At 42.2% G+C, this 23,978-nt stretch overlaps 2 protein-coding genes across 3 annotated transcripts; both read right to left on the bottom strand.

Annotated features, from left to right (window-relative positions):
- Positions 1-522: 522 nt before the first annotated feature.
- On the bottom strand, positions 523-7,451 carry LOC135507675 (gastrula zinc finger protein 5-1-like). Its single transcript, XM_064927271.1, has 3 exons — positions 7,068-7,451; positions 5,850-5,974; positions 523-2,131 (listed from the first exon to the last, which is right to left on the bottom strand). Exons 1-3 carry the CDS (start codon positions 7,330-7,332, stop codon positions 836-838), a joined length of 1,686 nt encoding a protein of 561 aa, XP_064783343.1. The 5' UTR covers positions 7,333-7,451; the 3' UTR covers positions 523-835.
- A 390-nt stretch (positions 7,452-7,841) lies between these two features.
- Positions 7,842-19,043, bottom strand: LOC135507638 (neurotrophin receptor-interacting factor homolog). 2 transcript variants are annotated; one of them, XM_064927214.1, is made up of 7 exons: positions 18,531-19,043; positions 17,989-18,119; positions 17,607-17,786; positions 12,701-12,865; positions 12,167-12,278; positions 11,799-11,926; positions 7,842-10,349 (listed from the first exon to the last, which is right to left on the bottom strand). In XM_064927214.1, exons 1-7 carry the CDS (start codon positions 18,811-18,813, stop codon positions 9,408-9,410), a joined length of 1,941 nt encoding a protein of 646 aa, XP_064783286.1. In that variant the 5' UTR covers positions 18,814-19,043; the 3' UTR covers positions 7,842-9,407. The 2 variants fall into 2 exon arrangements, with proteins under 2 accessions (XP_064783286.1, XP_064783287.1); XM_064927215.1 differs by lacking the exon at positions 7,842-10,349 and having other exon boundaries at positions 10,573-11,926.
- Between the last annotated feature and the right edge of the window lie 4,935 nt (positions 19,044-23,978).

Genomic DNA, 23,978 nt, shown 5'->3' on the forward strand with positions numbered 1-23,978 from the left:
TGCATGTTTCAGAAAATTTGTATTCTGTACAGGCTTCTTTCTCCATCTCTGTCAATCAGGTTAGTATTGTGGAGTAACTACAAGGTTGATCCATCCTTAGTTCTTCCAGCACAGCCATTAAACTCGGTTTTAAAGACACCACTGGCCTCATGGTGAAATCCCTGAACGGTTTCCTTCCTCTCCGGCAACAGAGTTAGGAAGGACATTGGTATCTTTGTAGTGACTGGGTGTATTCATACACCATCCAAAGTGTATGAACTTCACCATGCTCAAAGGGATATTCCATGTCTATTTTTTTATGTTTACCGATCTACCATTGGAAAACCTCCTTGGTGTTTGAAATTCACTGCTTGACTGAGGAACTTTACAGATAGATAATTGTATGTGTGGGGAACAGAGATGAGCAGTCATTCAAAAATCATGTTAAACACTATTATTGCACATACTCACTCTATGCAACTTGTGACTTGTTAAACACATTATTTTGGCTTGCCATAATAAAGGAGTTGAATACTTCAGACATTCCAGCTTATCATTTTTTATTCATTTGTAAAAAGGCAATCTCAATTTCATCAATTTGAAATGAAGGCTGTTAGAATGAAATGTAGAGAAAGTCGAGGGATGTGAATACTTTCTGAAGGCACTGTATATCACACAATGTCTGGATGCAATATTCTACCCAGGAATATCCAGCACTGAAATCTGTTTACTTTCGTTATTCCAAATGCATCTGTGGATCTTTTCAGCTAACAACAATAAAAATGTATCTTTGAATTTAATGCAGGGTTTGAACTAAACGTCAGAAGCAATCGAGCCGAATGGTTACTTTTCTATATTATACAGCGGGATGTGTTTTCTGCTGGTGTGTCCTGAGGTAGCTCCTCTCTGAGAACGTCTTCCCGCAAAGCATACTAGTGAACGGCCTCTCTCCCTTGTGGACCTTCAGGTGCATCTTCAGATTGCCAGCCAGGGCAAAGCGCATGTGACACTGGGTACAGCTAAAGGGTTTCTCCCCAGTGTGGACCCTTTGGTGCCTCTTCAGGTCACCAGCCTGGGAGAACCTCTTCTCACACTGGGGGCAGCTAAATGGTTTCTCCCCTGTGTGGACCCTCTGGTGCCTCTTCAAGTGGTCCTGGCGAGAGAATCTCTTCTCACACTGGGTACAGCTGAAGGGATTCTCCCCTGTGTGGACCCTCTGGTGGATCTCCATCTTCTGGAGGCAGCTAAAGCCTTTGTTACAGAACATGCAAAGGAACCGTTTCTCTTTACTATTGCTTGACATTGCTCCCCCTCCCCGACACTCGTCTCTAGCCCTGTCGTCAGAGTTAAATACCTGATCGAAAAAGATGCTGCCATGTGAATCATAAGGTGCCATCGACGGGGATACTGGGTCGCGATCTCTGACCGCGTGTAAAGAAGAGTGGGTCGCGACATTTAGATTTGTCTCTAACCTATCCCTGCAGTCTAAGTCACTGGTGTTGCTCTGCGAGTATCTTTCCCATAAATGAGTCTTGCCAGCATTACATGTCAGAGGAGCGTCACCTTCCATTTTCACAGTCACCTCATCTATCGCCATAACCACCCTTATCTTATCTATGCACCCTTCAGAGTATATACTACTACTGTACTGGTTCCAGTCCCCTCTAGACAGATCAGTCTGTGTCTCTAATACCAAGGGCATGATGCCAGGGTCCATCGCTGTAGTATAAGAACGAGACAGATCATTGCCAGTCTCTAACGCATCACCCGAGTCCTCATGGGAATGAACCGTCCTTGGGCTTGGGCTTCCATAAAGTAAATACTTTGAGTCAGGAGCAGGAGAACAGCCAGGTCTCCCCAACAACAGTCTCTCTGGGTCTGATCCGTGGTCAGATCCTGTGTGTAAGAGCCTGTGTGTCTCGGTGTATGTCTCAGACTTGAGGACGGCGTTCAGCGTTCCACTGACCTCCGTGATGCTGGGTCGGGTCCTGTGCTGGGGCGTGGTGGTGAGGTCCTCCACGGCCACAGTGGGCACCACTCCAGCCGCTGCTTCAGTCTGGATGTCTCTGCTGTGTGTTGGGTCCTCTCCTTCAGTCCTCTCCTGCTTGACCAGAGATGATCCTCCAGGACCTGCAGCCTCTGCATCTGCAGACTGACAAGAAGAGAGGAGTTGATTATCGGTAAAAGGGCCAGCCCCAAGTGGTGGGGGTAGACAACAACTGCTCCGCCACGCTGACTCTCAAAACCGGGGCCCATCAGCAGGGCTCTACACTGACCTTTTTTTTACAAGGAGCACGTGTGAGCCTAAGATTAAAAATGTAGGAGCACAATTAAAAATATTTGCGGTAACAAGCAGTTTTCTTCGTAGTAATGGCGCAAGCATGACAGTCATGAATCTGCAAGCCTCGACATTAACATTTGTTGTCCGGGACAAGTAAAAAAATAAGTCGTCGGACAAGAAAAATATAGAGGAGTTGTCATGATCGACAAGAAAAAATAATCACACACAAAAAAAAAATCACAATATCAAAACAATTTCTCCGATCAGAATTGGATCAGAGGCCAACATCAGAATAATATTAATATTTTCCATGTACATACTGAAAAAGCCTACATTTCAAAAGTGTAGTTGACATGAATGCTGGCTACAGCATCATGTCCAAACCGATGCCGACATGTGGCGCCAGAAAATGTAGCCGTTCTAACGGACAACAGTAATTTGGTCTATTCCAGGTGATGTCGATACTCCTGGATCTATTCAAGGTGCTGTTGGATGTGCCTTTGTACTACATGGATGTTGGCCTACCCAAACTACAACTCATGCTCCCTTTATTTATTGGCTTCCTGGTAAGATCCTAATTTGATAAAGCCATAAATAGTTTTGTTTCTGTCACAGGATGTGGCTGAGGGGAGGACGGCTCATAATAATGGCTGGAATGGAGCGAATGGAATGGCATCAAATACATAGAAATCAGGTGTTTTTTGTTTTGTTTTTTAAAATGTTTTTTTTTCCCCCACCCTACCTTACCATCCATACCATAATTAGAGTAAACTAATGGACAACAATACTTCTACTTACAGCTATTTCGCTCACATCTAAGTTACCTGTAGTTAAATAATTATACATATATATTCCTAATTTCCCCTTCAAGTGCTACATTTTCACCCACAGCAGCCAATCCACCATGCATTCTGATCTTAACCCCAATCCTCCGCTATACACAGATGAACACATCTTTCCCAGCATCATGCATTTCTATTTCCTTTTGCAATACATCCCTCCATTTTACTATGATGTCTTACGAGGGTCCCGAACCGTAACTATTTCTAACATTTCTACTGATAATTCCCGAAAAATAAATACCTTACCCAACAGTATAATGATATTTCCCCACTGACTGATTGTGTTTTTTCCAGATGCAGCAACAACATTCTGCAGGTCCAGCTGAACCCTAATATGACACAACGACCATTCCTGGACCTGACTCCAAAAGCGAATCACTGATGAACAGTACCATAAAATGTTGTATTAAAATGTAGTATTAGTTCCGTTCCCTCGTGGCAGAGTCTGCACAAGGCTGACTGTTCAATGCCCCATATTTAACATTCTTTTTGCAGCAGGTATTTTATATAATAGCTTAAATTGACGTGTCAGTTGTTGTACTACATGTCACTTCATAGACCCGATGCCAAGGTGTTGGGACATCAAAAACCTGTTCCCAACTGACCTGAATTTGATACAAACCTTTTGACTTTAAGTGAAACAAACATTTTTCGATTTACACTAATCATTTGAAGTAATTTATGATTTTAAATAGGTGTCAGACAGACTAACTCTTTAAGTAACGGCATCTTCAAATTTGTGGCAGAGCGATGAGTTGGTTTTAATTTTGTATTGAGCATAGACCTCCATACACCGTTAATTGCTTGAGTGACAATTTTACCGTTCTTGTTTACAATGTACTTCATAAATATTATACCCTTTGTAAAATTTTAACCAAGAAAATAGTTTATTATCTCTATCAATCCATTGGAGTTTAGCTATATTATTTGCTGCAATATTGGATCTGCCTTTTCTGGAGGATGCCATTTTAAGTGTAGCCAACTCATTTAAAAAGGAGGATACTTTAAACAGGGATCTATTGTCAATCCATCGAAAATGTATGGTTTTAATCTACAAAAAGGCAAAGAGCCCACTCTTAAACATATGTTGGGCCTCTCTTAGTTAGTACCTTGCGAGAAAACCAGTTTGGATTTAGATAAAATGTTGGTACAATGGAGGCTTTAAGAGAGGATTAGTGCCTTCATATTTAATAGTTTTAACCCTCCAAACTCATGTTCGTTATATAAATATACTAGTTAATCTGGTTTGCCATTCCAAATAAAGTTAAATGTTTTTTTCCCTCGCATTTTTTTGAAAAATGATCCTCCTGGAGACGGTAAAGCCATGAATAAATAAATATGTAAACTACGATATCACTAGAGAATTAGTCAGGGTAATCTTCATGTAAAACAGTTTCAAGATTCAATCTATTTTGCTAAGTTTTCGATCAAAGTTAATAGTTGCAAGATAGCTCAACTTTTCTGGGATATGTACACCAAGCACATCGACTTCACCATTCGGCCATCTAATTTGGAGACCACATGGCAATTTAATGTTTGTATCTTTTAAAGACTCAATCCGTAACATAGTTGGGTTTTAGTCCAGAGAAACTGGAGAAATTAAAATAGCCACTGCTAAATAGTTAATTCATTGGTTACCCGAATTATCTGCACTAACCCTATATTGCACTGACTAGGCAAACATTTCCCAAACTAGGGTCCATAAATTGAAAATGGGGTCGCGAGATAAACTATGAAATAAAATACGCTTGGTTCATAGAACCCAAGTTACGTCAGTAACCTCCGGTAGCCGCTAGATGCGGTTGTAATAAACAGACGGTTTCTGTTTTCGTCCTACAAATGAAATGTTGCTCTACCGTTTGAACGGTTTAAGCTACAAAATATTATGACCCCCCCCCCCCCGAAAGATAAGACTCAGGAGCACATGTGTGTCTCCCTCTACAATGCCCACAAGCCTCAATAGAACAGAGTGGACTCGACCAGTCACTAAGTCAGACTGGGGAAGAAAAAATATCATCAATGATGATGTTCTTTTCTACACAGAAGATCATACAAAATTGCCTGATTTTCTGAACATCCCAATACCTTTCTGATCCCTTATTAGGTATCATGGCTTTCACCTGGATTCACATGGTCAGTCTGTTATGGAGGAGCAGGTGTTCTTAATGTTTTGTACACTCAGTGTAAACACACACACACACAACATTTTACACTCAAAATATGCAGCTGTTACTCTGTTCTTTATTTTACTCCTATTATCTATCCTGATGCCTAGTCAATTTACCCTGCCTTCACATACATATCTAATACCTCATACACTGATCTGGAACTGGTACTCCCTGTATATAGCTCCACTCTTGTATTTTATTCCTCGTGTTCTTATTTGTTTTGTTATTATTATAATTTTCTTTTTTATAATTATAATATATTTTTTTACTCTTCATCGCTGGGAAGGGCTCATAAGCCCAAATATAATTTGGATTTGACTTTGTGAATCGGGCACCAGTAGAAATCCGCTTTTTCAAGCTGAAAGATGATGGCCAGAGCTTACCCGTGATGTTGCACAACGGCATAAGTCAATAAGTCATCATTTTAGTCAAAGTATGATATATTTGGGCTTGAGGTGACAAATCCGAATGTGTGACTGGATGTTTCCGTCAGTCTTGCGTGTCTTTTCCTATGAGATGAGGTGCCAATTCGAGCCACATTTGATGTACTATCATTTTTGATGTAACACTGATACTAACCTCTATCAAAATAACATGCTGGGTTGAGGTTCCATTCCCCTCATCAACAGTGATTGGTTGGTCATCTCTCCACGCATTGGGTCCCGCTGGCTTCACAAAGCTCCTGTGTCCTCCAGCAAGATGTCCTGAGAGAGTGATTGGGGGAAAAGTGGTGGTTAAGGCAGGTACTGTCAATACTCAACGCAATATTGTACACTATTGACAGTTTACAATTGGCAAGGTAACACTTCTCATAACTTCTTGATATGCTATTTATTGATTGATTATGTTCCATGCATCACATTATTTTAATTGAGTATGAAAATAAGAAATTAAGTAAATAAAGAATCTGGTCAGAACATGATACTTTATGGCAGTGTCCGAAATCTGGCTTGCCTAATACTTACTGCATACTGTGTAATAATCGTATTACATACTATTTAGAACCTACTGGTTAGTAAAAAAATAATACAGTAAGCAACAAATGCCAACACACAAGGCTAATCCATTGTCTTACATGAGATAGTGTGTCGATTCTGCCTGCACCCCGTTAAGGGACGACGCCACGTGACGTGAGACAGTGGGGCTCAATGTGCTTTCAAGACTGGGAACTCGGAAATAACCGAGGTCAAATAATGACATCAGTGATCTTCAGGTAAGGGAAGTCGGAGCTCTAGAAAGATGCCCGATTTTCCGACTTGCAATTTCCAGTCAATTTTCCAGTTCCCAGTTGTCTTGAATACAGAGAAGTCTGAGATGTTCTTATCCTGAATCGTTATGGACTCCGCATAATACTGATAATGCGTCATCTAATTTTCGACGTTTCCCGCCATTCGTTCATTCACTCATTCCTGTTGTCAAACTCATCAGCTGTTGTCAAACACAAGTGAGTCTTACTCGAAAGTGAGCATTGACTTCTACTAGATGAAAAGCCGACATGACTATAACATACTAGCATTCAAAGCATACTCCATTTTTAGAAAATTCACATACCTAAAATACCTACAATTTAGAAAGCAAATATAGGTATTTGGACAAGGCAATTATGTCTTCGTGCAATAATACTTTTCTTAATTGACCTGCCTGGTAAATAACAATAATGGTGCAAGATGGCTGTCAGGGCAGTATTGCATACTATCCAAAAACTGACCAAGTTCAAAATCTGGTCAACACATCTGAACACGAGCAGAGGGGAACAGGGCGACAGGCCGCGCAGCCTCGGCATTCAGCAAAATGTACCTCTTGCCATTCCTCTGTATCGGTCCAGGATCTTGACACTATTGGGACGACTCACTAGGACGCGCTCCCGTGATACCTTCAGTTCCAGTAGCTGTAGTTTCCTCCGCAAAGCCCTGTTTTCTTTCTGGCTTTGAGTTATTTCCAAACGAAACACTGCATAGTCGTCGTCTACGAGTTTACAGATTTCTGTCACTGCTGCATTCGCTAGAACCTCCATAATGGAGGCTATTTGAGTGTGAAAAACCATACCGTCACAGTTAGCCATTGTTAGCTAACGCGAATTAAACCCAACCTGAGGTAAGTATGTGATGCTATGCAGTTAAATTAACAATGGTCCAGTGTGTTATTAAACGTCTAAATGACAATAACCTTAACGTGGAAATTGTTATTGGTCACTTCCGTTTGTTCGGCGTCATAGCTCAAAGGGTGCGGTTAAATGAAAAAGTGATGCGCGCTGTTCAGTGAATTACGGTTTCGGCTTATTACGCAACACGTCAAATCTCCTATGATCAGTGTCTTTCAAGTCGAGAGGAGAAAATTACAATGAATACATTTATTCCATCTATATTACCTCAATAAGTTAAATATTAAATTGTCCTTGTTCTAGCCTAGGTTTACTCTCTCTAAAAATATGTATTTACACAACAAGCCTGTTTCAATTGGTAAATTAAAGGATTAATGAGTGGTATGTTGTTAATTACCCTCTTAGCCCAAGACACTCAACATAACTACGGTGCATTAGGAAAGTATTCAGACCCCTTGACTTATTCCACATTTTGTTACATTATAGCTTTATTCTTAAAATGATTCAATTGTTTTCACCCCTCAAATTTACACAACATAACCCATCATGTAAAAATGTTTGCACATTTATAACAAATAAAAACTCAAACATCACATTTACATAAGTATTCAGACCATTTACTCAGTACTTTGTTGACACACCTTTGGCAGTGATTACAGCCTCAAGTCTACAGCCTCAAGTATGACACTACAAGCTTGGCACACATGTATTTGGGAAGTTTTCCCCCATTTATTTTCTGCAGATCTGCTCAAGCTCTGTCAGGTTGGATGGGGAGCGTCGCTGCACAGCTATTTTCTGGTCTCTCCAAAGATATTAGATCAGGTTCAAGTCCGGACTCTGGCTGGGCCACTCAAGGATATGCAGAGACTCTTGCGTTGTCTTGGCTGTGTGCTTAGGGTTGTTGTCCTGTTGGAAGGTGAACCTTCGCCCCAGTCGGAGGTCCTGAGCGATCTGGAGCAGGTTTTCATCAAGGATCTCTCTGTACTTTGCTCCGTTCATCTTTCCCTCAATCCTGACTAGTCTCTCAGTCCCTGCTGCTGGAAAAACACCCCCACAGCATGATGCTGCCACCACCATGCTTCACCGTAGGGTTGGTGCCAGGTTTCCTCCAGACGTGACTCTTGGCATTCAGGCCAAAGAGTTAAATCTTGGTTTCATCATACCAGAGAATTGTGGTCTGAGTCTTTTAGGTGCCGTTTGGAAAACTCCAAGCGGGCTGTCGTGCCTTTTACTGAGGAGTGGCTTCTGTCTGCCCACTACCATAAAGGCCTGATTAGTGGAACGTTATAGAGATGGTTGTCCTTCTGGAAGGTTCTCCCATCTCCACAGACAAACTCTGGAGCTCTGTCAGAATGACCATTGGGTTTCTTGGTCACCTCCCTGACCGAGGCCCTTCTCCGCCGATTGTTCAGTTTGGCCAGCCCAAGGAAGTGTCTTGTCGATTCCAAACTTCTCCCAATCAAGAATGATGGAGGCCAATGAGTTTTCGGGGACCTTCAATGCTGCAGAATTTTTATGCTACCCTTCCCCAGATCTATGCCTCGACACAATCCTGTCTCAGAGCTCTACAGACAATTCCTTCAACCTCATGGCTTGGTTTTTTTTCTGACATGCAGTGTCAACTGTAGGACCTTATATAGACAGGTGTGTGACTTTCAAAATCATGTCCAATCAATTGAATTTACTACAAGTGGACTCCAAGTTGTAGAAATATCTCAAGCATGATAAAAGGAATCAGGATGCACCTAACCTGAATTTCGAGTCTCATAGCAAAGGGTCGGAATACTTAAGTAAAATTGTACAGTTATTTTTATTTTTAATACAGTAGCATAAATGTCTAAACTGTTTTGCTTTGCCATTATGGGGTATTGTGTGTAGATTGATGAGGGAATTTTTTTTATTTAATCCATTTTTAGAATGTTGTTATGTAATAAAATGTGGAAAAAGTCAAGGGGACTGCATACTTTACGAATGCCTTGTATGTCAGCTACAGAATGGTTCCGAGATGTCCTCTGTGTAAATCTCAAGCCACACTGCTACGATTTCTCCCCATTGTGGACACTCCTATGTCTGATAAGGCTACTCAGGAAGGAGAAGCTCCTGTAACATACTTTGCACTTGAAGGGCCTCTCCTTGGTGTGAACTGTCTGGTGCTTCTTCACATAGTTCGCCTCAGTAAATCGCTTCCCACAAGTGGGGCAGGCGTATGGCTTGTCTGCGTCCGTCTTAACACTCGGCCTCCCACGTTGTGACCCAATGACACCACAGGTGGCAGAGGCAGGAGCCACCACCCTCAGGTGGTTAGTCTTTGAGCTCCTTCCTTGAAATCTAGCCATTGTTTGGGTGTTGTTGGCATTGTGTGCTGTGTTATAGGCTAGGTACGTCTTGTGAACGCCCATCCTGAACCTGTCCGTATTGATGGGGTAACCCTGAAGTAGCTGAGGAAGGCTAGACTCAGGTCCAGGCACAGGCCTTCCATGAACCCAGTCGCAAGGCATTTGACGAGACCCTAAAGAAGACAGACTTCCTGTTAGAATACCCCCAGGGGGTTCACCCACCACTGTCTGTGAAGACTGAAGCCCAGGGAGAGCTGCTCTGTTCATCATGGATACTGTGGTGTTTGTATCATAGGAACAGGATGGTCTCTCTCTATCAGCCCCAGGCCCTGCTCCATCCCTGCACTGATACTGTGAAGAGAAGAGTCTGGGCTGCAGACTGGATCCCTGATCGGAGCCTCTGTCTCTCTGATGACCACCAGGACTGAGGTTGTTCAGTCCACCTGTCCACTGGTTGTGTTCTGTGTGGTGGTGGAGTCTCTGTCCCTCATGGTTTGGTCCTGGTTGTGACTCAGGAAGGAAGAGCGACGGCTCCTGATCCAGGGTTCTGATCTGGGGCCAGGGTTTGTGACCAGCTGCTTCAGAGGTCCAGTCTCTCCCGCCATCAACACTGGATATCAGCAGGTCCTCATGGACTATAGACTGTAAACACAAATATACGTTTTTATAATCAACTCTGTTGTACACACCAAAACATGACATTATAAAATCTTCTCCACAGACAAGCCCATCTCTAACACGGATACAAATGTATTATATAAAATGTCCATGTGTGTTGACTCAAGAATTAAGTATATTGTTTTGGTTTGAATGGGAAGGGAAACTCAGTCCCTGCAATGATACAAAAATAACCAAGTCAGTCAGCACAGTCAGTTTTGTATTTAACTTCAACAAAATGGTCATACACTCAACTTTGAAGTACAGTAAATTTATTGCACAAAACGATACATGACCAGTACAATAACTTTTCTCTGTACTTTTTCTGAAAAAATGGTTTCCTCATTTAAAAAAAATGTATTGTCGAATACTTTGGAAAGGTTAAACATCACACAAAGCTTCACTACTTTATGTCAAGTAAACATGTATCACCAGTTTCATCCTATAGGGACAAAGTTTGTCACTCTTCATCAGTGAAGCATTTTTAAAGACACCATCACACCAACCATCACCATATCATCTACTCTGCCTCATCATACGATACATACAAACCCAATAGAATTAACTACAAACTAACTAGTACAACATTACATGTCACTATACACTGGTTGTGTGTATTTTCTGTTGGTGTATCCTGAGGTAGCTCTTCTCTGAAAACCTCTTCCCACAGTGAGTACAGGTGTACGGCCTCTCGCCCGTGTGGACCTTCAGGTGCCTCTTCAGCTGGTGCTGGTGGGAGAACCTCTGCTCACACTGGAGACAGCTGTAGGGTTTCTCCCCTGTATGGACCCTCTGGTGTCTCTTCAGGTGACCAGCCTGGGCAAAGCGCATATCACACTGAGTACAGCTGAACGGTTTCTCCCCTGTGTGCATCCTCTGGTGGATCTCCACCTGTTTGGGGAAACTGAAGGCTTTCCCACAGAACGAACACGGGAAGCGCTTTTCTTTGCCACCAGATCTAATGATAGAATTACTACTACTGTCATTTGTCAATGGGCTTGTGAAGCCATTTAGTGTTGAGGCACTGGCATTGTCTGAGGTCTGGTTTAACATTAGGAGAGTGTGAGGAGGATGAAGGCCAGGGAGTGTCTGTGTTGTCGCAGGGTCCATCTTCCAGTTGATAGATCCTATAGAAGGCAGGCCGAAGGCAGCACCTGTTAGGGGTTTGACCTGAAGCGCCATCAGTCTCTCTGAATCACAACTATAGGAGCAGGAAGGAACATCGAGAGCCAAGTCTGTGTCTGTTCTCTTCTGCCGCATTTGGAAATCTGTCCGTCCCCGCAGACCAAATCTACGCCTCGCTCTGGTCTCAGAAAGTCTGCTGTCATGAAGACTAAGTTCGGTTGTTGGTTTGTGTTCGAATGTCTGTTTCTGGTTGTGGTTAACAGTGTTGTTCCCCAGCCCAGAGTTGAAGACGCTGTCCCATCCACTGACCTCCACTATGTCGCCTTTGGTCCTGCCTTGCTCAATGACGTTGTCCCCTGGGCTCTTGGCTGCACCCGTCTGGGTCTGGGAATCCAAGATGGCTTCCCAGTCTCCTCTTTTAGCCTCCAGCCAACCACCTGCAGGAAGAGGTTAGAAAATTGACTTTATAAACATGGCAGAGAACTCTACATCTGGATTTTTTTGGAGTCAATTACCTGGTGAAGTTCATACATTGTGTATTTCGTATGTAAACATAAATTGTATTGATTTAACTTTCTGAATGAAGAAAATAAATAAATAATAATAGCAAGGTCACTATTCCCACTATTCCCAGAAGATCTATTACTGTATGTAGGCTATATGTATTTCTCCCTTACCTTGCTCCCCCATCTTTAGTCCACTCAGCAGATCAATGCTCTCTGGTTCGTCTTCTATTGTCTCCTCTTTGACTACCAGCAGATCAATCTTCCCATCCTCCATGTCTACTGACTGTAAGAGATACAGAGTGAGAGGATGTTGGATCAAGAAATCTGATATAAACACCCTGCTATGGAACATCTTCTGATTGGGCAATGAGGGATTGCTATGAATACTATGCAAACATGTTAGTTGATGTGATACTATGTAAACGTGTTAATTGATTTGATTACTTGACACTCTTTAAGGGTTTGATAATTAAAGGGCATGGTCCCAAACTTTAGATAAAATGTATCAAGACCTGGGCCTGTATTTACAAAGAGTCTCAGAGTAAAAGTGCTGATCGAGGACCAGGTCCTCACCTGTCTACATAGTCTTTTTCACATGATCTAAAAGGAAAAACTGATCCTAAATCAGCACTCCTACTCTGAGAGGCTTTGTGGATACAGGCACTGACCTAATACCATTCAGACAGAGGTTCACAGTGGGCTCACCTCAGTGAGATTGTGTGTAGTCCTGTGCTGCTCAGCTGGTTCCTCTGTGGGTTCAGGAGGAGGTGTAGTCTGGTTGTCCTCCGTGATCATGGTCCCCTCAGGGTTCCCCAGAACCTCCTCACACCCCTCCTCCTTCACCAGCAGCACCTCTGGACCCTCCTCCTCCTGGAATAGACAGGTGATACAGATTACACAGACATACAGGTACTTTCCATATGGAGTGTTTACCCATTCCCCCTACATTTGAGTCCTGTACTGTAGTTACAGAATGACTTCATTGTTGTTAAATCCATCATGGTGGAGATAAATATGATGTTTTGGGTACATTTGAGTCAGCTATGATAAGTCAAAAGTCAGACAAACCTGACTAAACTATTTTGACGTGTACAGTAGGTGTTTGTTAGTGTGTGAGTATGTGTTGGTATATTTAGTAAGTGTGTTTTTGTTCTAAAGCACTGTCGGGAGTATGCAGAATAGGGTGAGATCAGATGTGATGTATACTAAAGAGAGTCTCAATAAAAGTCTGAATGAAAAATCCCATTTTGTATTTATGAAACAAACAATTTTAAATACACCATCTAAAAACCACACATAGATTAAACTAAAAATATGCATGAACTTGATGAACAGCATTCATTTTCTCATTAAAGGGTCTTGGGGAAAAAATTAAGTAGTTGAATGGAAGTAATGAAAGTAATGAAATAGGCATTTGTGAACATCATATAGCCTACACAGTACAAACATAATATGTAAATCACACAATATCTGGACGCAATATTCTACTCAGGAATATTCAACATTGAAATCAGTTGCCCTTGTGGATCTTTCTGCTAAAAGGATCTTTGTCTTTAATGCAGGATTTAATCGATACGTCAGAAGCTATCGAGTTATACAGTGCCTTGCAAAGTATTCATCCCCCTTGGCATTTTTCCTATTTTGTTGCATTACAACCTGTAATTTAAATGGATTTTTATTTGGATTTCATGTAATGGACATACACAAAATAGTCCAAATTGGTGGAGTGAAAAAAATAACTTGTTTCAATTTTTTTTTTTTTAACAACAGAAAAGTGGTGTGTGCGTGCATATGTATTCACCCTCTTTGCTATGAAGCCCCTAAATAAGATCTGGTGCAACCAATTACCAATTACATAATTAGTTAATTAAAGTCCACCTGTGTGCAATCTAAGTGTCACATGATCTCAGTATATATACACACCTGTTCTGAAAGGCCCCAGAGTCTGCTACACCACAAAGCAAGTGGCACCACCAAGACCTAGGAGCTCTCAAAACAGGTCAGGGACAAAGTTGCGGAGACATACAGATCAGGGTTGGCTTAAAAAAAATATCTAAAACTTTGAACATCCCACGGAGCGCCGTTAAATCAATTATTAAAAGATGGAAAGAATATGAAACTACAACAAACCTGCTAAGAGAGGGCCGTCCAACAAAACTCACGGACCAGGCAATGAGGGCAATAATCAGAGGCAACAAAGAGACCAAATATAACCCTGAAGGAGCTGCAAAGCTCCACAGCGGAGATCGGAGTATCTGTCCATTGGACCACTTTAAGCCGTACATTCCACAGAGCAGAAAAAACCCATTGCTTAAGGAAAAAAATAAGCAAACACTTTGGTGTTTGCGAAAGGCATCTGGGAGACCCCCAAAACATATGAAACAAGGTACTCTGGTCAGATGAGACTAAGATTTTTGCTTTTTGGCCATCATGTCTGGCACAAACCCAACACCTCATCACCCTGAGAACCCAATCCCCACAGTGAAGCATGGTGGTGGCAGTATGCTGTGGGGATGTTTTTCATCGGTAGGGACTGGGAAACTGGTCAGAACTGAAGGAATGATGGATTGCGCTAAATACAGGGAGATTCTTAAAGGAAACCTGTTTCAGTCTTCCAGAGATTTGAGACTAGGACGGAGGTTCACCTTCCAGCATGACAACGACCCTAAGCATACTGCTAAAGCAACACTTGAGTGGTTTAAGGGAAAACATTTAAATGTCTTGGAATTGCCTCAATCCAATTGAGAATCTGTGGTATGACTTAAAGATTGCTGTACACCAGCAGGACACATCCAACTTGAAGGAACAAAAGTCCCAGTGGCAAAAGAATTGGCAAAAGTCCCATTGGCAAGATGTGCCAAGCTTATAGAGACATACACCAAGAGACTTGCAGCTGCAAAAGATTGCTCTACAAAGTTTTGGGGGGGGGGGGGGGGGGTGAAAAGTTACGCATGATCAAGTTCAGTTTTTTTTCTCTTTTTTTCACAAAAAGATATTTTGCATCTTCAAAGTGGTAGGCATGTTGTGTAAATCAAATGATACACCCCCCCCAAAAATAAAAATCTAATTTAATTCCAGGTTGTAAGACAACAAAATAGGAAAAATGCCAAGGGGGGGGTAAATACTTTCGCAAGCAAGGCTTTCTCCCGTGTGAACCCTATGGTGCCTCTTCAGGCCACCAAACTGGACAAAGTGCATGTGACACTGGGTACAGCTGAAGGATTTCTCTCCTGTGTGGACCCTCTGGTGGATCTCCACCTTCTGGAGGCAGCTGAAGCCTTTGTTACAGAACTTGCAGAGGAACCGCAACTCTTTACTGTTGCACCCCTTCCCCGCACCTTGGCCCTTCGAGTTCCATAACTGATCGAATAGGACGCGGTCGTGTGAATCGGAAGGTGCCATCTATGTGGAAACTGGGTCACGATTCCTAAACGAGTATAAAGGGGAGTGGGTCGGGATGTTTAGATTTGTCTCTAAGCTTCCCCTGTAATCTAAAATCTCTGCCCTGTGAGTGTTGGTCTCCTAGGTGACTATCTGCATTCCATTTGGGAGGAGCCTCGCCCTCCACTTTCACAGTCACCTCTACGATTACAACCTCCCCTTTCTTATCTATGCACCCTTCAGAGTACACACTACTACTGTACTGGTTGCAGTCCTCTCTAGACAGATCAGTCTGTCTCTAAACCCAAGGATATGTTGCCAGGGTCCATCTCTGTAGCGTAAGAACAAGACAGATCATCACCTTCAGCAGGGAATAAACATGTTGGTCCACCAGCCACTCAGATTTTTTACCCTTAAATATTTTTTGGGCCAGTAAAGTTACACCAACAAAACACAACAAAAAAAACAGATGCTTTGTAATGTTTCTAAAAATGTTGTATGTATTACTAGTAAGACGTACGTAATGTGGTACATTGAATAATAACATTTTATGTGACATAAATCAAAAATATCAGATGAGACAAACATTTTCCCCTTCCCCTTTGAGGGCGGGAGGTTACCGTGGTAGCGACTTTGAGATTGAGTCTGACGAGTAGAAGCGTTGTCTTCTCTTCTCTAGCAGTTGAAACTCAAACATAGAAAAACAACCTAGCTTGTGAACAAAATGTAAATAGCCAAGAAACACAAGGACAAAGTCTCACTTCAATACTTTCGTTTCAAGTAAATTAAACCAACTTTTATGCCAGTGCACAGCTCTTCTAAAAAATTGTACATTTCACTCAGCTCTTCACGTGCGCACAGCCTCCAGCAAGGCAGTGTTGCAGCGCGAGTTGGAATAGGCTATATAGGATTCGTAGTTATTTGACTTTGTGCGATTAATTTAGCAGCTATGAAACAAAGCGTCGGAAATACTTCAACTACTGCAGCATTTATTTTACTATAAATGTGATCATACTTGACTATTTATATTCACAAAAGCGAGTGAAAAGCTCGCCCTGTGGAGCACTGACCACCCGTCAACGTGGCTGGTGAAATAGACATCTTACCCAACAATGCCAAAATCTACCTGCATTTGGCAGGTGACGCCAGTATCTAATGCGTCACCATGAACTGTCCTCTGGCTCTGGTGAAATACCAGTAAATACTCTTGAGCAGTAGGTAGAGGTCTTCACGTATCCACCTTTACCCGGGACCTAAGCAGGTTTGGATCCAGAATTCTAAATAATATCACGGGTCTTGGTTATATGTAATTTTAACTGACTTAACTGGAATGAGCCATACAGATCTGAACGCAACTGCTGCAGTAGAGAGAGAAAAATGTGATTATTTATGACGCTGCTCTTGCTTTTCATGAGAGTGGAGCGTGTAGCTGGTTGTTGTTGGCCAATCATAAGTCATCAAGGCAGATGCAGGCTACAGTCGTAGGGCCTCACTACGTGACAAAAGTTAGGAGATATCTAATCAATGGAAGATGGAATTAAAATAACGGAACTAAATGTTGAAGGACAAGGATAGGCTGCTACTTAATATTCTGAATGGAGTTTTTGTTATTTGTACCTGTTGGATGAGAAAGCACGCACTGCCGCCTTAATTAGCCTAGCTCGCTAACTGGCTTCTTCCAGTTTGATGCAGTCATAGATACTACATAATCATATTTAATGATAAATAACCTAGCTACGGCAGCTATTAGTCTACTATAGCGCGAGTCGGCTTGGTTGGTTGCCTACTCACCTCTTCCTCCCTCCTCCACTTGTCACTCGCTCACAGTACGGCCCCTCCCCCGCCTGCTTGAGTGACACCTCTCTCATCCTTCCTCCCCTGCTTTATCAGCTTCCGTTAATAAAGTAGTTTAAAACAAAAGGGGTCTGGATTTGACCAAGTCTATACGTAACGGGTCTAGTTGTCCTCAGGTCCGTTCAAAACAGGTCTCCATATTTTTTTTATGTATTTTTGCATATTGGGACAGGGTGGTAAAGCCCCAGTTCCATTTTGGAACAGGCTTAATTTTTGGGACCTGTGAAGACCTCTAGCAGTGGGGCAGCCCAGTGGCAACAGGCCCAGTCTTTCTGGTTCTGATCGGTTGTCAATTGCTGTGTGTAAGAGCCTGTGTGTTACAGTCATAGTCTCTGTGTCTCTCTGACTTGAGGATGGTATTCAGCGTTCCACTGACCTCCGTGATGCTGCGTCGGGGCCTGGCCTGTGGGGCGACGGCGTTGGGGAGGTCCTCCGTGGCTACAGGGGGCGCTACTCCAGCCGATGCTCCAGTCTGGATGTCTCTGTTGTGTCTTGGGTCCTTTCCTTCAGTCCTTTCCTGCTTGACCCCAGGACCTGCTGCCTCTGCATCTCCAGACTGACACAAGAAGAGAGGAGGTTATTACCGGTACATGAGATGAATTGGATAACAATGTCGTAGGGAAGTCTCACAAGCTCCCCTGTAGCAGATAAATGAAGATGTACATGTAAGCAAATTAATAGCAGAGGGAATCCTTTCTAAAATAAAACAGGCCACATTTGATCTCCTGTCATTTTTACTATTATGTTATGACACTAACCTCTATCACAATAACGTGCTGTGGTGAGGTTCCACTCCTCTCATCAACAGTGATTGGTTGGTCATCTCTCCATGTATTGTGTCCTGCTGGCTTCACAAAGCTCCTGTGGCCTCCAGTGAGATGTCCTTCACCTGAGAGAGTGATTGGGGGGAAAGTGGTGGTTAAGTGAGTTACTGTCAATGCGCAAGGCTATATTGTCCACTATTGACACTGTCTACAATTGGCAAGGATGGAAGGTAAGACTACTCATCACTTCTAGATATATTATTTATTGATAGATTTTTTTCCATGCCTCACGTTATTTTAATTGAGTATGAAAATAGGAAAGTCAGTAAATCAAGGATCTGGTGAGAAAATGAGTGTCTTTGTGAAATTAGAATTTGTTCTTAATTGACCTGCCTGGTAAATAAATGTTTTTACAAGATAGCTAAGTAATTAGGGGAAGTATGGCATACTATCCAAAAACTGACCAAGACCCAATTCTGGGTAACACATCTTAACATATGCGCAGAGGGGAGCCCCGCAGCCTCTGCAAAATGTACCTCTTGCCATGCCTCTGTATCGGTCGAGGATCTTGACACTACTGGGACGACTGGCGAGGACGCGCTCTCTCATTGTCCTATCTGCACGGTCCCGTGCCACCTTCAGTTCCAATAGTTGTTGTTTCCTCCGCAATCCCCTGTTTTCTTTCTGGCTTTGCGAAATTTCCAAACGAAGAACTGCATAGTCGTCGTCAACGAGTTTACAGATCTCTGTCACTGCTGCATTCGCTAACACCTCCATGATGGAGGCTATTTGAGTGTGAAAAACCATACAGTTAGCCATTGTTAGCTAACAGCTATATAGCATTACCTATTAGATAACTATCAACCAAGTCCTGTCTCCAACACGAATTAAAGAATATCTGAGATAAGTATGTGATATTGTGCAGTTAAATTATTAATATTTTGAGTTCCAGTGTGTTAATACGCGTCTATATAACAATTAAAACGATAACGTGGAAATTATTCTTGGTCACTGTTCACTTCCGCTCACAGTGACACGCAGTTCGCGTATGTTTCGTTCTTCTTCTACGGTATTATGGCTGTCCGCAAACAATCTTTAGAGGTGCATACCGCTTCTTACTGTACGGGTGGTAAACTATACAAGTATAAAATAAATCCATTGTGGGGGGGGGAGCCGACATCATCCAAAAAAAACAACATTCAAATTCAAGCCACATCGCCACACAGATATACACAGGCTCAGGGGCCTGTGAGGAGGGATCCTTTGACAGCAGTGCTCGACTTGCAGGAGCTCACCGGAGCCAAAGAGGACGAGAGGCCCAACTCTGCGGAAAATCTGTCTCCCTCCAACAGGAGGCGTTTTTTTCGTTTCACCCACCAAGCAAGGAGTTTTTGTGTGGAGGTCAATGAGGGTGTCGAATTTGGTCTACAAAAAAATGTAAATTGGCGTATTTGCTACATTAGGTTTATTTGATCAAATATAATTTTTGTAATGCTAACGTTAAATGTACTGATATAAGTAGGACACGTGACATCCCGGCAACTTTATTTCAGAGTTGTCTCAAGATTTCTTTGCATATTCATGGAATGAGGCTAATAGCATAGCATCTCTCTCCATATAATACAGGCGGTTGACGTCAACAACCCTCATCGATTATTCAAAAAAGTATTACAATAATGAATTATCCACAAATACAAATAGATAGATGGGAGCTTGACAACAACGACTCCTATTGTTAGGGCGGAGAGACATGTATCTTGTCAGTATATCCATATTCTTTCCGTAGCTGAGCACTGGCGGCTCAGTTTCTCTACTGCAAGAGCTCCTGTACCTCTTATATAATATTAGTTCATAAGTATTGTGGAGCTCATGCACCTAAATATAAACAATACCGGCACCCAAAATGAGTTTAGGCACATATTTCTGTCCAAGTCAAGCACTGTTTGACAAGATTTGTGCTGTGCAGTTTACGACCGTTGCAATAAATGCTAGTCCACCTTTTTAACATGCAATATATCTGGATACCTCGGTTGCCGGGGAACATTCACTGGTGTAGGCTCTACTACTATTGCTCTTTCAACTCTTCTCACCGCCTCCATGTAGGACACACACTGGACAGACCTTACTCTTACCACCTGTCTCCTTCACTCTAACAGGGCAATCCTGGAATTCAGGCCATGTTTGCCACCACAATTGCAGCATCTAACCTCCGCTGGCATATCGATACTCTTCCCTTTTGCATTCATGGCACTGACGGGGTTTGTGCATTTAGGCTTTTACAAAGTATCTCATATAGTTCGACTTTACATAAGGGAGAGACTTGTCATCAAAGAACAAAAGTGTGGATGAAATTAATTTATTCACTTCATCTACCATACGGGTCAGTCAAAGTGCACCAACCACTCCTACTTCCTCAGGTATTACATCTGCTCGTACTTTATGCACCACCCCAGAGATAAGGGGGTGGCTTTGAAGATACATACACAAAACATTCCACTCATATCTTCTTGAGGTTCAAATCGTGCTGCTTCTGCACTGCGGACACACAAAACATCTAAATAAGTCCACTTCTTGTGACCCTCACTGATGCTACTTCACCCAACGCAAACATTACATTTATCGAGATTTCAAAAGGATCTCCCAGGTTCCATTGATCCAAAACCCTCACCGACTAAAAATGTGTCTGAGTTTCCAATTTTCCACCTCAACTTTACTTCTCGTTCCTTTCTTTTTCTCCACTGTAACTCACTCATTATCACTCTCCATGCTCTCTTCCCCCACAGTTTCAAACAATACATTGGTTTCCACCATCTTTCTTCCTCCATCTCTAATATGGTGAATTGGTCATTTCATTTTATTTATTTTTTCATGGTTCATTTTTGATGACTAACCAGGTTTCCATCTAACATTTTTATGCCACTAAAGTACATGTCAGATAAAAAAATGTCATGACAGGCTTGATGGAAACAGAACACTTTTCAAATGTCAATGAAACAAACTACGCTAGACAGCATTCACGCCCTGGTGGGGGCTGAAGAGAAGGGATTTTTACTCTTCCTATTTGGCATAATGGCGGACTGCAAATAAAAGTTGTAGGTACATGCTGCCGCCTACTGTATTGGCTATGTCTCGCCTACTTTAGTGTGAATTCATTACATTTTGTGAAAAAATTGCCCTACAAACTAACCCTACACCCATTAAAAACTAAATTATTCCACCACTTTAGCCCTATCTGATCCTACACCAGGCCTGTAGCCTGTGAAGACAAGACACTATCGTTGAAAACACCCTGTAACTCCTCTGCAGTAAAACCTTGTACACCCAAGTACTTCTCTGCAGCTGGCACCACATCTATCCTCTGTAATTTCAGTTCCATTCTAGCGTTACAGTTGACAAACATGGGCATGAACACCAAAAAAATGAATCTAGGAATCTCTTTCCTTTACAATGCTGCCACATGACCTTAAGCTTGACACCTAAAACACTGCAATGGGTTCGGTACAAAAGCTCTCACAGGATAACTGATACATTGTCTTTATCTGGTCAAGACTCTACATCAAAACTCAGTAGTACAGACAGTGTCTTCTGTTTCACCACGCTCTCCGCCGGGTTTGCATCGCACCAAACGGTGGGCGCCACAGACCCCGGGAATCTTCTACTTCAGTTGACCCTCCTAAACACTTAACACCATTCCAGTTATCACTCCTTTCAACGACACTTCACATAACTATAATATGTCAGCTAAAGAATGGTTCCCCAGATTGTGTACATCTCAAGCTACACCGCTACGATTTCTCCACGTTGTGGACACTCCTGTGTCTGATCAGGCTAGTCAGGAAGGAGATGCTCTTGTAACACAGCTTACACTTGAAGGGCCTCTCCTTAGTGTGAAATTGGGCCTATTAGAGAGGCTATTATAAGTATTTTACGCATCCAAAAGGGAACGCGGTTTATAATGTACAGTGGGATTTAAAAGATTAACAGAAAGCTGATATTTTGCTTCTAAGTAGATATTAGACAAGGTTTTAGAATTATTTGCGGGCAGTGCAGCATATTTAGGTTCAGGAAGAAGTAAATGCAAAATAATATTTAATTCAAAATATCTGTTTACAGGTCCACAACAATTTGCAAGTTTTTCTCTTTCGGAAACTTTAAATACAGCAAATGTTTAAAATATTTTGCCAACACCTCCAGAGACATTTGATCAAGTTTGCCATTGCTATTTCCTTTATAAATGGCCTTGGCCTAATTCCAATACTTAAAGTACACACCATAAAAGGTCATTGATGGGCGTTTTTCAGGCAGAGTTTTAATGCTTGTTCACGTGCGCTCAGTTTCAAGACAGGTCTGATTTATAATGGGAAACATGCATATTGTTTATAAATATTTTTTGTATGTGCGCTCTCTTTTCAGACATGCGACACACAGATAGTATGAAATGTACCCAACAATTACAAATGAGGCCCTTGATACGGGGCCACGGTTTGTGACCCGCCGCTTCAGAGCTCCAGAAATAATTACGTCAGTCAGCACAGAGTTACTTTTGTTTTTAATTTCAACAATATCGTCATACACTCACAACTTGAAGTTCAGTACTTTTATTGCACAAAACGATACATTTGATAAGTACAATCGTGGCCAAAAGTTGAGAGAATGAGAATTGTCACAAAGTTTGCTGCTTCAGTGTCTTTACATATTTTTTGTCAGATGTTACTATGGAATTCTGAAGTATAATTACAAGCATTTTATAAGTGTCAACGGCTTTTATTGACAATTACATGAAGTTGATGCAGAGTCAATATTTGCAGTGTTGACCCTTCTTTTTCAAGACCTCTGCAATCTGTCCTGGCATGCTGTCAATTAACTTCTGGGCCACATCCTGACTGATGGCAGCCCATTTTTGCATAATCAATGCTTGGAGTTTGTCAGAATTTGTGGGGTTTTGTTTATCGATGTCCGCCAGCCTCTTGAGGATTGACTGCAAGTTCTCAATGGGATTAAGGTCTGGGGAGTTTCCTGGCCATGGACCCAAAATATCGATGTTTTGTTCCCCGAGCCACTTAGTTATAACTTTTGCCTTATGGCAAGGTGCTTCATCATGCTGGAAAAGGCATTGTTCGTCACCAAACTGTTCCTGGATGGTTGGGAGAAGTTGCTCTCGGAGGATGTGTTGGTACCATTCTTTATTCATGGCTGTGTTCTTCGGCAAAATTGTGAGTGAGCCCACTCCCTTGGCTGAGAAGCAACCCCGCACATGAATGGTCTCAGGATGCTTTACTGTTGGCATGACACATGACTGATGGTAGCGCTCACCTTGTCTTTTCCGGATGCCCCAAACAATCGGAAAGGGGATTCATCAGAGAAAATGACTTTACCCCAGTCCTCAGCAGTCCAATCCCTGTACTTTTTGCAGAATATCTGTCTGTCCTTGGTGTTTTTCCTGGAGAGAAGTGGCTTCTTTGCTGCCCTTCTTGACACCAGGCCATCCTCCAAAAGTTGACAGAGGAAGAACAATGATTCCAAGCACCACCCTCCTTTTGAAGCTTCCAGTCTGTTATTCGAACTCAATCAGCATGACAGAGTGATTTCCAGCCGTGTCCTCATCAACACTCACACCTGTGTTAACGAGAGAATCACTGACATGATGTTAGCTGGTCCTTTTGTGGCAGGGCTGAAATGCAGTGGAAATGTTTTTTTGTGATTCAGTTCATTTGCATGGCAAAGAGGGACTTTGCAATTAATTGCAATTCATCCGATCACTTCATAACATTCTGGAGTATATGCAAATTGCCATCATACAAACTGAGGCAGCAGACTGAAAATTAATATTTGTGTCATTCTCAAAACTTTTGGCAATGACTGTTGAATAACTTTGCTAACACTTTACCTTCAAGAAGAAAAAGAAACGCACACCTATATAGGCGAGGTGCTGGCTAATGGAGTAGAAAACTTGAAAATAAAGGAGAGCCGCACACTCTAGGAGC

Source organism: Oncorhynchus masou, chromosome 21 (assembly GCF_036934945.1).
Source record: "Oncorhynchus masou masou isolate Uvic2021 chromosome 21, UVic_Omas_1.1, whole genome shotgun sequence".
Lineage (NCBI taxonomy): Eukaryota > Metazoa > Chordata > Actinopteri > Salmoniformes > Salmonidae > Oncorhynchus > Oncorhynchus masou.